Source organism: Tupaia chinensis, unplaced genomic scaffold, assembly GCF_000334495.1.
Source record: "Tupaia chinensis unplaced genomic scaffold, TupChi_1.0 Scaffold000075_1, whole genome shotgun sequence".
NCBI lineage: Eukaryota > Metazoa > Chordata > Mammalia > Scandentia > Tupaiidae > Tupaia > Tupaia belangeri.
In genome coordinates, this window is record NW_006159535.1 from 1,287,988 (window position 1) to 1,305,116 (window position 17,129).

General features: G+C 38.9%; 1 protein-coding gene across 1 annotated transcript in view; it reads left to right on the forward strand.

Annotated features, from left to right (window-relative positions):
• Window positions 1-17,129, forward strand: part of SYNE2 (spectrin repeat containing nuclear envelope protein 2) — a 339,863-nt gene that overhangs the window by 132,803 nt on the left and 189,931 nt on the right. Inside the window, exons 45-50 of the mRNA XM_006142397.3 lie at window positions 5,401-5,556; window positions 6,467-6,732; window positions 8,476-10,573; window positions 13,352-13,674; window positions 15,764-15,908; window positions 16,765-16,983. Coding sequence (XP_006142459.1) covers window positions 5,401-5,556; window positions 6,467-6,732; window positions 8,476-10,573; window positions 13,352-13,674; window positions 15,764-15,908; window positions 16,765-16,983 — 3,207 coding nt within the window. The remainder of the gene's footprint in view (window positions 1-5,400; window positions 5,557-6,466; window positions 6,733-8,475; window positions 10,574-13,351; window positions 13,675-15,763; window positions 15,909-16,764; window positions 16,984-17,129) is intronic.

Consider the following 17,129-nt stretch of genomic DNA (forward strand, 5'->3'; position numbering starts at 1 on the left):
TGTTAATGTTAGTGTTTTTTTTTTTTTTTGGAGAGGTTTGTTTGTTTGTTTGTTTGTTTTCCACTATAGGGCACGTGCGCTCGCCAGACAGACAGAGAGAGAGAGACATAGAGACAGAAAGCGAGAAATCACCCCCCAGGGGGGATGGTCACGCCGCAATCCCTTCTCCTCCATTCTCCTCCCGGGATCTTGGGCATGCACGCACACGTGTCCGGCGTGAGTGTAAGCCACCGTGTCCGGGACGCGAACCGCGGTCAACTACGTGGGAGTCCAGCGACATAGCCATTACGCTAACTGCTGGTTCCCTCTCAATGATAGCTTTTAACAAAAGAATCTGACCTAAGCTATAGGCTCACAGAGCTTTTCTCAGGAGACTGGAGAGGTCATCTGGAGTTAGAGCTCAGGGCTGGCATGGGGAACGTGCTTGATGGAGTACATATTATTTCCTCCGCTTCTGGGAGAACTGGAGGGCTTTCAGAGGCTGATTAGGGCACTGTGGCTGGAGCATGGTGAATAGAGGACAGAGAGGGACAGAGCTGAGGCCCGAGAGGCTGGCTGAGTCCCAGTTGCCTTGAATGTCACGTCAGATTTTCAATGTTATACTAAGAGAAAGAAATGGGCCGCCTTGGAGGCTATGTTGATCTGCCTATTGATTCTGTCCAGATGGTAACGTAGGACTGTATACTGATGCTTAGAGTTGTTTTTCACTGTTCAGTATTGGAGGACTTTAGAAAAAAAAAAATTATCCTCTAAAGCTCACAAGATACTTCCCACTCTTTGCAAGTTACACATCCTTCATTAAGATTTCCAACTATCACGCAGTTACCATCAGAAAAAGGGACGGTGAAGCTGTTATTGACTGGCCCCATTGGACTGTGTTGTGTGTTTGCTAAGCTGAGACAGTGCTCAGTTATTTAGAGATCAGTCTTTTCAATGTTAAAGTAAAAGATTTACTTTGTGAATTAAGGAATACACAAATGGAAGTGTCATAGCCCTGCTCTTAAGGAGAGAGGATGATATTCTTATTTTCACCTCCTATTTTTTTCCAGCCACCTAAGGGAAGGTATGTGGCTGGAAAAAAAAGCAACATTTAAGAAAAAATAGTTGGCAATTAATCCAAACTCGTTTATGTTAGAATGGTAACTTTCCACTTTAAATTTATTATTAACTTTGAAGATGTCATCTGTGTACATAATGTGTTCACTTATTACACTGTGTAAAGGTTACACTTTTTCTTGAGTTTATGCTAATTATGTTTTCTGAAAAGAGAAATTCCAGGAGCAGTGAGGAAGGGAAGAATGTTTACTCCAGAGGCTAAGGGTTCATAAGGGCTCACGGAAGTCCATAATTAACAGTGCATTTAGCTGATAGAAGAGTAGCATCCAGAATACAAAAGAACACTGAAAATCACAAGCAGTACAAACAAAAAAAACGTGGACAATGAATATACAAAAACAATTCGGAAACATTAGACTCTGGTCATTGAGCATGTGAAGAACAGCTCCGGTCAGGGAATTACCACTGAAACAATTGAATTTTACGCCTATTATATTGGCAGAAATGGAAGTCTATTAGCACCGATATTGGAGAGGCATTGAGAAAACATGAATTCTTTTATCATGCTGATGGAATGTAAATTGTAGTTCAGTTTAGAGAACAAATCAGAAGCTAGTGACAGTAAAAAAGACCATGTTCTATGACTAGTACTTTCAGAGCTTGGTAAATATCATAAAGAAACTCACAAGTGTGTGCAAGTCTTGTACAAAGGTGTGAATCACAGCAATGCATAGAGTAGAAAAAATTGAGAACAGTGTTATCATCCATAGTCTTAACAGGTGAATCAGCCACAGTTCATTGAAACGGCAGAATGATTACAAAGCTAAAATGACTACTAGATTTATATCTGTTAATGTGGATAAACCTCTAAGCATTCTATTGAGAAAAAAAAATCCAAGTTATAACATGATTCTGATTTGTATAAGCATTAAAAACATATGGGACCAGCAGTTGGCGTAATGGTTATGTCACTGGACTCCTATGTAGTCGACCACAGTTCGAGTCTTGGACCCGGTGGCTTAAATTCACACTGCGCATGTGCGTGCGTGCGTGCCCAAGATCCCGAGAGGAGAATGGAGGAGAAGGGATTGTGGCGTGGCCATCCCCCCGGAGGGTGATTTCTCACTTTCTGTCCCTCTGTCTCTGCCTGTCTTTATGGCAAGTACATATGACCTATAGCAAAAAACACTCAAACACACACACACACAGCGGAGCTGGCAGGTGGCATGATGGTTAAGGTGCTGGACTCCCACATGGGAGACCACGATTCCAGTGCCATGTCTGGTGGCTTGCTGTCTCACCTTCCTTCTCCCTGTGTGTCACTCTCTGGTCAAATAAGAAAATAATAATAATAAAATGAAATTAAATAAAATAATTCTTTCAAAAACACACAAAACAATTCTGCATGAATACTAATGTGTTGTAAAAATATAAAAACATGTTATGTTTGGACTTGAGAAGAGATGGAAGTTGACCTTTCAACTATTTCTTTAACTTGGAAAATTACATCTCTTAAATCTGTGTTTTTGGAAACAAATATCTGTTATATTTTGATCTTTTATGCATGTGTGAAATATACTTTCACATAAAATATTTAAAATTTGAGACTAGCCGTTAGCATAATGGCTATGTCACTGGATTCCTGTGTAGTCCACTGTGGTTCGAGTCCTGGACTCGGTGGCTTAAACTCACACCGGGCACATGTGTGTGTGTGCCCAAGATCCCGAGAGAATGGAGGAGAAGGGATTGTGGTGTGGCCACCCCCTCGGGAGGGTGATTTCTCACTTTTTGTCTGTCTGTCTGTCTTTCTGGTGAGCGCACGCACCCTATAGCAAAAGCCTCTCAAAAAAAATAAATAAAATGCGCTTGCAAAATCAAAATAACATATAGCGTGGGTAGTGGGCACAGGATGACTGGAAAAGAAAGAATCTTGCCAGGGAGCCAGGCAGGGACCTGGGTCTGTGTTCTGTCCTCCTTGGCATGAGCAATAGAATGGCATCTTTTACATTTAAAATGTTCCTTTGAGGGATTCTGTTGACTTGCTTTTCTGCCAAGGTGGACACACAGCTCTTGGGTTGGTAAACAAAAGGTATTTTGGTGTGCTTTCAGGTTTTTAATATTTTTTCCAACCACTGAAGGCAGGCTTTACAAAGGCGGGTAGTGCTTTCCTGTGTAATGGTAGTCTTAAGGCACTCCTCATCAGGTAAGGGAGAGCAAGGGTTCTGAATTCCCATGGATACATTAATTGGGAAGCAGGGGCTGGACAATGGTGTAGTAGAGAAACACATGTGCCCAAGATCCTGATGGGATGGAGAATTGGAGGAAAAAGGATTTCAGTGTGACCAAGCCCCATTGCATGGGTTTTCTCTCTCCCTCTCTCCCCACTCACCCCTGCTTCGCATATGAACATGCTTTCTGGCATTAAAAAATAAATAAATAACAAATAAAACCAGTAACTCCAGACAGCTGAATCTCTGAAGTCTCAGGTAGTATTTCTTTGATTTAAATTAAATTTACTTTTAGAATAGCTGTACATTTACAGAAAACTTAGTAAAATTATACATCAAGTTTCCTTCTACCTCACCATTCAGTGTCCCCTGTTGTTAACTTCTTATGTTACTTCCTACAGGGTATTCTTAATATAACAGCTTCTCCTTTGTTTGGGAACATGGACACTTTTTATTCATAGATTTGATAACTCAAAGGTTCTACTGACATGAAAATAAATGGCAGAATTAAGGATTCCTTCATTTATTCAGTAACCAGAAAATAAAACTAATAACTGACCAAGTAATAAAAATAATTTTGTTAAAATGACTGACATTGTAACTGATACATATAAATTTAATTTGCTCAAGAAATACTGTTGAAAAAATGAACAAGTGAATGCAGATGCCCTGTCTCTATGTTTTATTGAGAACCTCAAGTTTTTACAGCTTTTAAAAAAGTCAAATTATTCCATATGTAACCTGTTTTCAATTACTCAGGTTGTAATTCTTGCTATTAATTGGTTTAAGGCATAATGCCCATCCTCCCTTTTTAAAGGTTTTTGTAGTAGAGCATCTGTGCTCGCAAGAGAGAGAGAGAGAATGAAAGTCAGAAATCACACTCTCCCCCACCCCCCAGGGGTGATGGCCACACTACACTCCCTTGTCCTTCATTCTCCTCTTGGAACCTTGGACACAGGCACCCCTGAGGTGATTTTCAATTCACTGGGTCTGGGGCTTGAACTGGAATTGGCCTTATGGGAGTCCAGCACCTTAACCACCACACCACCTGCTGGCCCCATAATTATTTTAAAAATGTTTTTGTCTGGACCAGCAGGTGGTGTGGTGGTTGAGATGCTGGACACTCCCACATGGCTGACCATGGTTCGAGTCCTGGATCTGGCTGCTTTTTTTCTCTTTCTCTCTCTCTGTCTGTCTCTCTCTCTCTCTCTCTGCATGTATGTATGTGTCTCTCTTGTCAAATTAAAATAAATGAATAAATAAAATTTAAAAAAAATTCTTGTCATAGGATCTGTGTGCTCACCAGAGAGGGGAGGGAGGAGAGAGGGAAAGTGAGAAGTCACTGCCCAGGGGGAATGGCCACAGCAGAGTCCCTTGTCATTTTCCTTGCAGGATTCTAGGCACACAGGCACACTTGCCCATCATGACGTTCAAGCCACTGGATCGGGGACTCTGACCACAGTTGGCAGTGTGGGAGTCCAGAGCCTTAACCATGTCACTTGCTGGCCCCATGCTTTATTTATTTATTTTTTTTAAGAATTATTTTATTAAACTTTATTTAATTTTAATTTGACTAGATAGGGACAGAGAGAGAGACAGACAGAGAGAGATGGAAAGTGAGAAAGCAAGCCACCAGGTCCAGGACTTGAACAGTGGTTGGCCATGTGGGAGTCTAGCACCCTTGACCACCATGCCACGCGCCAGCCCCCATAATTTATTCTTAATATCATAAAATCTTGGTGTTTTCTCTGTCCACTTATTTTAAACAACCAGTAATCAACAATGAATGCCTATTATTCATCCTGTTTTCTACATCGTAGTGAATACGAAAATAGATTTGGGAATCATTGTTTTTTTTCCTACATCTGTTTTCTTTAAGACTATAGATTATTCCTCAACATGTAATGTTGAACAATCCTATATTTGAAAAAAGTTTACTTGGAAATTAATATAAGCATTAATTTTTATATGGAAAGAAAGTCATCTTTGGTAGTGCCCAAATATACTTCTTTGAAGTCTTTAATCTGAGTAAATAGAAGAAACTGGCATGTTTTTATCAAGAAAAACACTGTTTTTAAGGTAGACTATTCAGCAATTAATCTTTTTATGTTTTCAGAACTCAGCTGTGGAAATGGTTTTGTCAAAACAACGTTCTCTTGATGTTCAAGAAAGCATGAAAAACACTAAGGATGAGCAGAAAGTCAATGAGCTACAAAATCAACCTTTAGAATTAGATATTATGTTAAGAAATGAACAATTGAAAGAGATGGAGGTATGGAAACATGAAAAACACTGACAGCATGATTGCATCATTTATCCACTGCTATACAATATGTTTTAATTACCAGAAACTTGCTTGCACGGAGTGAAAAGTCTTATTTAACCTTTGCCTGATGATCAGTTTGGTAACTATATAATTATGTACTAATCAGTAAGTTGTATAAATCTTTCCATTTAAAAAGTGGGAGAGTTCAATTAAAATTAGTCGTCTTTCTCTTTCACAAAGTTCCTGAAAACTTATTCAGTAACAAAATGTGGAGATTAGGACTTGTCATCATTCCTTTTCTTAGTCCTGTGTATTCTTCTGATTCTGATCAATTTCTTTTATTTTTCCTAACGCTCGACATTCTGGAGTCCTCCTCCTTTGTGTTTACAGCTGTGTTTACGTAGCTGTGTTTCTGTATAATGCACTTACAGCTTTTGTAAAGTAACCTAAAAAACTAATACTTGGCCACATTTTTAAAAGTGAAACTATAAATGATCCCTATAATTCTAGCTATGTTTACATAACAGTGAACATGTATTTCAAATAGGAAAGAGAGGTACTGTATGTAAATAATAAAAATAAGATTAATCTTCCTTCTGACATTGCAAAACCTTTAAGACAGCTGGTGATCTAATTGATATGAAACGCTGGGCCAATGGCGAGTCTTAGCCTTGCTTTTAACAGGAATTGCTTCTCAGCTTTTTGGCTAAAATAAAGTGTAGATTTTTAACATGATTCTAGTCAGGAAAAAAAAAAAAACTTTTAAAAGTCAGGACTTCAGTTTCTCGGTGTGCAGATGAAATGTTTAGAGGGTCATCTTGGAATAGAATGTGAAGGAGGAGGAAAGAGAAGAATGAATGAATTAATGAGTAAATGAGTGGATTTTTGTTTACCAATTTGCCTGACTTGATTACAGGATTTATATACCCAGTTGAATGCAAAGAAAACATCCATTGAACCACTGGAACAAAGTGAATGTCTTAACACAACAGAAACAAGTCCCTTGGTTCTCCACAATACAAGATACTCAGAGCACCAACTGGATAGTCTGCTTCAGGCACTTACTACTTTGAAGAAAAATAAAGAAAGTCAGTACCACCGTCTTGAAGATTTTCAGGAATCCCTCTCTGCAGCTGAATACTCGATGAAAGCCTTGTTGACTGAAAAGGAAAGTCTGAAAGTGTAAGTATAAGAATTTAGGACTTGCATTCTTTTGTTTAAGCATCACCTCTACTGCCTTGGACAGGTCCAGGATTTAGGAGTTTATACTAAAAAAGGATACTACGATTTAAAAAAACTACGGTATGGAGGGGCTGGCAGGTGTCATGGTGGTTAAAGGCACTGGATTCCCACATGGCTGATCACGGTTTGAGTTCTGGACCTGGCATTTTGTTTTCTCCCTTTCCCTTTCTCTCTGTCTCTCTTGGGTCAAATTAAAATAATAATAATGACAACAACAAATGAAAATAAATAAATAATAAATTTTAAAAAAACCTGTAGTATGGAAATTAATTCCATATAGAAGTTGTCTTAGTTTGTTTGAGCTGTTATAACAAGAACACTGTAGACTGGGTGGCTTATAAACAGCATAGATTTATTATAGTTCTGGAGGCTAGGAAATCCAGGATCAAGCCTCAGCAAATCTGTTATCCAGTCAGGGCTCTCTCTCTGATTTATAGATGGCAACTTCTGTCTGTGCTCTCACATGGAATAAGGGGAAGTACAGCTCTCTGAGGTCTCTTTTATAAGGCACTGATTCCATTCAGAGGGGCTCCATTCTCATGATGTGATCACATCCCCAAATCCTGACCCCTCATACCTTTATATTACTGATTTGGTTTCAAAATGTGAATTTTAGAGGCCACATACATTCAGACCGTAGCAGAAGCCATTTAAGGAAACTGTTGGTTTCAGGCAAAATTTTCACGGTACTGGGTATTTTACAAACCCATTTTTTAAACAATATTTTTGTCACGAATGTGTTTGAAACTGGCAGTAGGGGAGAAACACGTTCACAGTTGCTTAGTATTGGCATAGCTGGTTTAAATAGATTGGTACCTATTGAGTATATATGTATTTTGATGGTTAAAAATATATGTGCACCCGTTGGCTTAGAAAATGATAGCAACTGGCGGTAGAGATTTCTATATGTAAATATTTTCTCATTATCAGAAAGTTTTTTTTTTTCTTGCTATAGGGCACGTGCGCTCTCCAGACAGACAGAGACAGAGAGAGAGAAAGCGAGAAATCATCCCCCAGGGGTGATTTGATTTGATTGCCACGCCGCAATCCCTTCTCCTCCATTCCCCTCTCGGGATCTTGGGCACGCACGCACATGCGCCCAGCGTGAGTTTTAAGCCACTGGGTCTGGGACGCGAACCGTGGTCGACTACATGGGAGTCTAGCAACATAGCCATTACGCTAACTGCTGGTCCCAGAAAGGTTTATGTTCTAATTAAATGTGGTTTACTTTCAGTAACATATCTTGAGGAAGCAATTTTATGTTCAAAAGATTTGCTTGATGATTGTAACTCAGTCAATATCTGTATCAGTATTGTTGGGAAAAGTGTAATGAGAGGGTTGAATATCATGGTAAATCTCTCAGTGCCAGGCCGATTTTGTATAAGTACTTGTTAGTTTATGAAAGTATATTTACATACATTACTCCCTTCCCTTGTCACTCTTTTCCTGTAGTTCTTTATTTTTATCATCCTCATTTTATGGGTGAGTTTTCTACATTGCCACACAACGACTGAAAGACACAGTAAACAAAATTCTGATTTTGAAGGATGTAATAATTTTATAGACAACCCAATCATGTCCATGAATTCAGAGCAGAGTTAATCTCTTTCACGACATCTAACCGTTGATGAATAATAAATATTAAATATTGATAAGCTCTACTTTCTCTTATTATTTTTTTAGGGGACCACTGGAAAGTACAACCTATCTGGACAAAATTGAAAAATTTCTGGCATCAGTAGAAAAAGAGAAAGTTTCTTTAAGCAAGTTGAAAATCGAATGGGAAACTTTATCAAACCATTTGACGGCCATGGATAAGAAGTTGTTAGAAAGCCAGATTAAGCAACTTGAACTTGGTTGGGAACAGATAGAACAACTGGTTCAAAAGAAGCATTCTCAGCAGATACTGAAATACGATGAATTTACATCCCTCATGAGTAAGATCCAAGACATTGACATTTCTCTCCAGCAACTGCAGACGTGTCTACAATCAAGTCTGAACTCTCCAGAAGAACAGGAGGGGAGCCAAAGCTTGATTGCCTTGACTACTGAACTCCAGGTTGTCAGGAACAGATTTTTTGTTTTAAAGGGGCAAGCTGAACTTCAGATGAAGAGGATTTGGGGAGAAAAAGAGAAGAAGATTTTGGAAGATGCAATAAATACTTTACAGAAACAGTTGGAAGCATTAGAGCCCTTAAACCTACAGGCAGAAAATGAGATTAAGAAGTGTAATGTAAGGAATGAGATAAAAGAGGCTATCTTATGGGTCAAGAATCTAGCAGAGGAACTCACTGCCCCCATTTCCCTTCTCCCAGATGACATTCTTTCACAGATCAGAAAATGCAAGGTGACGCATGATGGCATCCTGGAGAAGCAGCAGGCCCTGGACTCACTGGTTAAAGAGATCAAAGGTAACATTCCTAACCTGACAGCATACGAGAGCCATGATTTAAATGACATCCTGGAGGACTTACAGAATCAATACCAAATACTAGTGTTAAAATCAACTCAAAGATCACAGCAATTAGAATTTAAATTAGAAGAAAGAAGTAAACTTTTTGCAGTAATAGCGAAGGTTCAACTTACACTTCAAGGAAATGAAACACTGCTAATTCCGAAAATGGACACCACCTCCACAGAGGCTGCACTAGAACATCACCATGCTGTTTTAAAGACATCTCAGAACAAATTGCAGGAAATCGAGAGTGTCGTCTCCACACATCTTCAGGAACTAACAGACATTGGTAAGGATCTGAATGTGTTTGAAAGACTCTTTCTGAACGACCAATTGGAGAGTCTTAAGACCAGAGCCAACAGAACACGAAGATTCATTCAGAATAAATGTAGCGAAGTAGAACATAAGGTAAATTTTTGCAGAGAATTCCGCGAAAAAACTTCTGTGCTTCAGAAGGAAGTTGACAATTTACAGCACAATGAACTCCTCCATAACCAAGAAATAAATCAAGAGGTTAGAGAGGAATTCTGTAATCTTAAAGACAGATTCACTGGTATTCAATCTAGCATCTTACAAATTTTGAAACTGAAAGAAGTGTTTGACTGTATAGGACTAAACTGGGATTATTCACATCTTGATCAGTTATACACGCAAGTATTTGAAAAAGAAAAGGACTTGGAAGAAAAAATTAAGCAGTTGGACACATTCATGACAGAATATAGCAAATATCAGGCATCACTAAGTAAAATGAGGGCCAGAGATTTAGAGATGAAGAAGAGGGCTGAAGCAGTCCTAAACGCTCCCGATGCTTCACCAGAAAGCAGAATACTCGAGGCTCAACTTTTGAATCAGAGGATCGAAAAAGCCAGGCGCTTCTACGATGAGATAATAAAAACATTAAGTGAAAATAAAGCCTTTGATGACTCCTTCAAAGAGAAAGAAATGCTGCAAATAAAGCTGAACATGAAAGAATGTGATAAATTACACCAGGCTTTCCAAACCATGATACTGGAATTCCAGCCTAAAGAAATGGTCGAAAATTTTCATGACAAACTAGAAAATGTTTTACATTCTTTAAATGAGATAAAATCTGAGTTACAGCAGCCTTTTCTTATAGATTTGGAAATTAAACACGTTCAAATGGAAAAGGACAAGTGTGAAATGTTTCAAGAACAAATTCAGGCAGAAATGTACAATATTAAGACTGTAACTGCTATTAAGAGAAAAAGAGAAGAAAACGCCCCTGAAACTGGTGATGCAGAAACTAAGTTACGTGACATTGAAGACCTTCAAATGCAGCTTAGCACAAGCATCGATTTGCGCATCGTAAGTTTTTCTTTTTCTTAATTAACAGTGCATCTATTTTTACTTGATTTTATGTTTTACTCTAGTCAACACCTGGATTTCTAAGAAAGTTCAGGTTCTACAGGAAAATTTTCTTTAGGAGGATAGCATTTTTTAAAAATGTCAGGCTGACCCCTTGCCTAGTGGTTAGGACAGCTGGATCCCACACAGGTGACTGCATGGTTTGAGACGTGGACCTGGTGACTTTAGAAACATCCTGGGCCAGCACATGCACCCTTAAGCAAATCAGCCAAAAATGACAACAAGACAGTTTATAATCCTGATTCTTTTATGCCTAAACACAGTGCCTTGGAGTTTGAAAAAGACAAATCTAACACCTTTATTGCTGTTTTTCTCATAGCCCCTCTCAACCTCAGGATAATTTTTTTTTTTTCTTTAGTGATAGTAGGAGATAATGGAAGAAATAGTGTGGAAAGAAGAACACCAAGTAACAGATGTTTACTCAGAACCTAGGCTGTGCTAGGCACTGTGCTAGACACTTTGTTCTCATCTTTACCTCAACTCTGTGAAGTGGGTGCTAAAATTAGCCCTGTTTGAAAATTAAGTTGAAACTCAAAGATTTTTCTGTCTTGTAATAGTAACTGAATCAGGATTCAAACTGAAATTTGTCTGATTCAAGACCTAGGATCATCCAATTAAGGTTCATGGGCCAAATCTTGCCCACTGGGCCTGATTGTATACATTTTTTGTTTTTTGTTTCTAATGTCTTTCATGGGCGATAAACAGAGAAAGAGAGAATGATAGAGAAAGGGGCTTTCCCAGCAGGGCCCTCACTTTATAATCCAGCCCCAGTCTTAGCTGGCCCAGACTGTGGTCATCGTGCTCAGGAAGTCCCACGTTGAAAACCCAGGACCTTCCCTAAGTGGGCCGAGGTGGTGGTGCTGCTGTGTGGCTGCCTGGCCCTCTAAGTACAGCTTCAGTGGCCACAGCCATGCTTGTTCGTCTGTGTATTGGCGGTAGCCACTTTCTGCTACCACAGCACAGTTGAGCAGTTGTGATCATTTGCTAAACTCGAGAGTGACTCCAGTGTGTTCCCTTCCTTCCTTTCTGATGGGAGAGTAGAGGGCTCTCTTAGTCTCCATGGTATTCGCTGTGTTTAATAATGCCTTATACAGTGTTTTCAGACTTGTCTCATTAAATTTAGAGAACAAGGACATTAACTCCTTTTTTTCTAATTCAGAGTTGTTATTAGATAATATATTTAGGACATTTTGATAAGTACAAATATTGTAGAAATGTAAAGCAGGGACCAGACCATCAGATGGTGTGGTGGTTAAAGTGCTGGACTCCCACGTGGGTGACTGTGGTTTGAATCCTGGACCTGGCGGCTTGAAAATCATACTGGCTGTGTCTATGTGTGTGCCTACCCAAAATCCTGAGAGGAGAATGGAGGAGAAGGGATTGTGGTGTGGCCATCCCCTCCCACCCCTCGATTTCTCATTTTTCCCTCTGTCTCTCTCTTTCCATAGAGCATGTACACCCTATGGCAAAAGCCTTAAAAGAAAAAAAAAAAAAAAGAAATGTGAAGTAGTATTATGAACCCTAATATAAGGAGTTTTCAAAAAGTTCATGGACCATGTGTATTATGGGAGGAAAAAAAAAACTGTGCTATGCATTTTTTTTCTTTTGGCACCACAGTTAACTCATACTTTAGTTCTGTTTTTCCATGAGCTTTTTGAAGTACCTTCATTGTGTTCTTTAAATGGGTTTGTAACAAATGCTGAATAATTCGCATACTTCTTTATTTGGTTCTGATATAGTTTTAAGAAATAATGTACATAAATCCCCAGAAAAATAGTATTAGAATGGAACTGGAAGAAGCCTTTTAAGGTAATTTATTTCAATGATTTATTTTTATTTCAATTAGAAGACAGCATGGAAACATTCGTTGATGTGCTAAAATTGAAGTTAGTGGTAGAGCCATTAATTAATAAACATAATAGGTGTGGAGTTGTTTGCTTTTTTAATTTGTTCATGAATATTAAGATTGTATACATTGGGCCAGCAAATGACATGGAGGTTAAGGCAGCTAGATCCCCTGTGGCCGACTGCATGGTTTGATGGCTTGAAGAATCACACCAGGCACATGTGCTCTGGGCTCAAAATCCTGAGAGGAGAATGGAGAAGAAGGGATCATTCTCCCCTCCACCCCCAATGGGGTGATTTATTACTTTCTCTGTTTCCAGTGAACACATATGCCCTAAAGCAAACTGAAAGGAAAGAAAAAAAGATTATATACATTAAACATACCCAATTGTTTTATTTAATTCATAGTCTATTACAAGAGTGCCAGAGTAGGAATATACATCCATAAATGTGATTCATATGATATTATTTTGAGTTTAGATTTAAAAGAAAATTAGAAACAGTTTTTCTTTATGCAAATAAAAAGTTATTCATTTTTATTTTTTAAACATTTAAAAGAATTATTTAATATTTTAATTATTATTTATTTTTTAATTTTACCAGAGAGAGACAGAGTGAGAAAGGGAAGGTAAGAAAGCAAGCTGCCAGGTCTGGACTTGCACTGCAGTCGGCCATGTGGGATTCCAGCTCCTAAACCACCACGCCACCTGCCAGTCTCTGGTTATTCATTTTTAAATACTAGTGTAAAATTGCCAAAAAGTACGAGAATGCTAAGACTTGGATGTATTGTGCATGCACTGTCACAATTCAAGAATGACAGAAATCCGAGAAGTTCAACAGGTTTGTCACAGCGTTTCATCTCCTATTTACCAGAATGTTCTGGATGATGCTTATGAAAATCTAACACACTATAAGGAAGCAGTCGCCAGGGCGGTGGAGACCATCACTTCCCTTGAAGCCATCATCGCATCCCATAGTGTAGACCTTGATAATCCGGAAGAATCACTAGAGATGACTCATGGGAAACAAGAGGAATTGGAATCTACAATAACACATATCCAGGACCTCACCGAGAAATTGGGAGCTGTGTCCAGCCCCAAAGCCAAACAGCAACTTCAGTGTACTTTACGGGACCTCGTTTCTAAGAACTCAGCCTTGAAGGAGGCGGCCACAGCAGAGAGAGCCGAGGTGGAAAGGTAGGTCCTCTTTCTGAAGGTAATGCCTTAAGAACATAAAAATAGAGTTTTTTCTTTATGATTAACATGTATCTGTAGAGATCATTTGGGAAATGGGGAAAATCACTGTCTAAAAAAAATCATGGTGAATATTTCATTGTATTTCTTCTTTTTTTCCTTATTCAATACTGGGTCCATACAACAGAATGTTTATAAGAATATATGGGGTGGTCAGAAAAGTCATGACGTATTTTTTCTGTTCTTCTATGTAAAAATGCATCATGACTTTTCTGATGACCCAATACATAGTTTAAGGCATAATGTTACAATAAGCTTTTCTGTACCTAAATGTTCAAAGATAAACATCATTCATGTGACTTCTCTTATGTTTTCCTTCCCTTTCCTCTCAGAAAAACCATTATCCTAAATTCTGTATTTACCATTTCTTAGCTCTGTATTGTCTTTTCACTGTGTGTTTGTGTGTGCCATTTTCACAACGTTGGACTAATACCCAGGATGTGTGTGTTTGTGTCATGGCAGTTTTGACTACTATGACCCTATTATGACCCCAGGGTTTATTCATGTTCTTGTCTGTAGTAAAATTCACTTCCCAAGCTATTGGTAGATGTTTGGATTATTTCTACTTTTTGTATTTATAAACTGTGCTACAAAGAATATTTTTAAACGCAAGCTTCTATTGGATATATATCTTGGAGTGTTATTGCCTAGGTCTAATGGTATATACATCTTAAATTTTAGTACCAAACAATTTTCTAAATTTCCTTTAAACCACCAGCATGTAAGTATTCTAGTTTTCCCATATTCTTGCCAACATTTGATATTGTGAGACTTAATTTTTACCAGTCTGAAGAGTAAGAAGTGTTACCTGCTTTGATTTGGATTTCTATTACTGCTAAAGAGTTCAATTTTTTTTTAATGTTTATTGATCATTTTTATTTTTTCTGTCAAATGTCTACTCAAGCCTTGGCCCAATTTTATTAGATTGCCTCTCTTTTTCTTTAAACTTTGCTATAGGGTGTGTGCATTCACTGGAGAGAGTGAGAGGGAGGAGGAAAGTCAGAAATCACCTCCTGGGAAGGGGAGGATGGCCACACTGCAACCCCTTCTTCTCCATTCTCCTCTTGGGATTTTGGGCATGCTCCCACACGTGCCTGCCATGGTTTTCAAGCCACTGGGTCCAGGACTCAAACCATAGAGTTGGCCATGTGGAATCCAGCCTCCCCGTCACCTCCTGGCCCATCCCCTCTTTTTCTTACTGATGTGCAGGAGTTTATTCTTTATTTTTAGAGGCCTACTCTTTATTCTGTTACAGTTATGTATATTAGAAATGTCTTTGCAGAGAGGGTGGTCTGTGAGACACCCATACTGGAGCGGCTCCAAGTTTATCATCTGTCCCCCATTTTCTAGGTAGAGACAGAAAGCTGAAAGTCAGGTGCCAGCCACTGGAATGATAGTTAAGGCTGCTGAATCTCACATGATTGACTATGGTTCAAGCCATGGAACTGGCGGCTTGAAAAACGTGACACATATGCCCAGAATCTGAAAGGAGGAATCTGGGAGAAGGGATTGCTGGGTGGCCATCCCCCAGGGGAGTACTTTTTCGCTCTCTCTCTCTGACAAACGCATGTACTCTTTAGCAAATTTATAAAAAAAGAGAAAGAAAAACTGGAAGTAAAGAAATGCCCTCAAAACAGAAAGTTGGTCCTAAAGCTTTACTTATGTCTGTATATTTTCCATTTTAGAGGTTGAATCTTCAATTTCTTGCTAGTTTATTGGCATGTGAGTTTTTTCTTAATATAGAGTGATCCAGATTTTAATTCTTCTCAGTGCAGGATTTAGGCTCTATTCTTAATAATAGTGTTTCTAAATATATCACAATATTCTTCTGCACATTTGCATATAAAACCATATTGCAGATCTTCTGGGGGATCAGTAGTCAATAAAAACTTGCAATAAGTTTCAGTGAATCACCAAAAAAAATTTTATCGTTAAAAAAGTTTGGAGAATCAGTTCTGGGGAAGTTCAGAATCTATTGTGTTAAATAAAAGTAAACATCATTTTTAATTTTTTTCTAACCGGACCTCATTAGGTGTCTGGAGAATTACAAATGCTATAGAAAAATTAGAGAGAAGATTTGCACTGACCTCAGCAAAATGGAGACGGCTCTCAGGCAGTCGCTGTCTCCGTTGCCAGTGTCTTATAAAGAAGCTTTGGAGCGCTTGGAACAGAGCAAGGTAACGGTATTTGCAGTCCTTCAGTAAGCCTGTGTGCAAAGCCTCAGCTCAACAAGCAGGTGGAGGCAGCTGAGACTGTGGCTCTGTCAGGACCCACAGAAATCTCCATGCTGTGTTGTGTACCCATGCCAGTTCCTCACACTTAAAACCAAGGGGGGCGGGAGGTGTGAAGTGGAGGTCCTAAGGGGCAGAATTAATTGAGATCACAAGACAGTCACCTTGCAGTCGCATCTGGTCTTTGTTGACCTCCTTTCCTCCGTCACCTTGTTTTGAGAGACACTGCTGGACCAGCAATAGAACTTTGTCCACTGAGCGCTTATTGCAACTCTCGTAAGCCCTGAATTCTGGCTGCTTTTTAGATTCCTTTACTAAGCAATTTTAGTTTTTGCTTATTTTCATCTGCTGTTAGAATCTCTTGGGTCACTGGAAAAATCATGATGCATTTTTACATGGAAGAAATACATCATGACTTTTCTGATGACCCCAAATGTGATACTGTTAGTAGGAATTGTGGATGTGTTTAAGATACACCAAAAACAAAAGCAATAAAATCCAAAAAATATTGTGATGGCTGTTGCTGTAGTATCATGCAAATGAACTGTCAAGCAAAATATGAGACTTCAATTAAAATACTGAAATGTACTTCTAGAATAGTTACCTTCAAAAATTCATTCTGCTTGGAAGAAGTTGGTTTATGGGTCGTCGTTTTTGCCTATAGCCCCAAACTTATACAGAATACAATACTACATAGATGGTTCTCTGGCCTAAATTATCTTCCAGAAGGAAAAGAAATGAGTCATGTTATACTTACGAAACGCATTAAATCCCTCCTATTCTTTTAATTTTCTTTCTTAAGGCCACGGTGTCAAATCTTTTATCAACCAGAGAAGAGTTCGGGAAGCTACGACAAGTCCTCAGGTGCTTGCAGTCCAGGTGCACAGCGAATGATGGCCTGTGTGTGCTCAGAACCGGCTCAGCTCTGTGGGAGAGATGGCTGCATTTGCAGGAAGCTGCCAAGGAGTGGGAGATGTGGTGTGAAGAACTAAAGCAGGAGTGGAAATTTGTCAGCGAAGAGGTGAGTGCTTCATTTTCAACAAACCATAGTTTCCCAACCAATGTATCTTCCGTTGTTTTATTCCATGACCACCAACAAAATCAAGATTTCAGGTATTCCCATCACCTCAAAAATTTCCTTGTGCCCCTTGTGGTCAACCCCTTCCA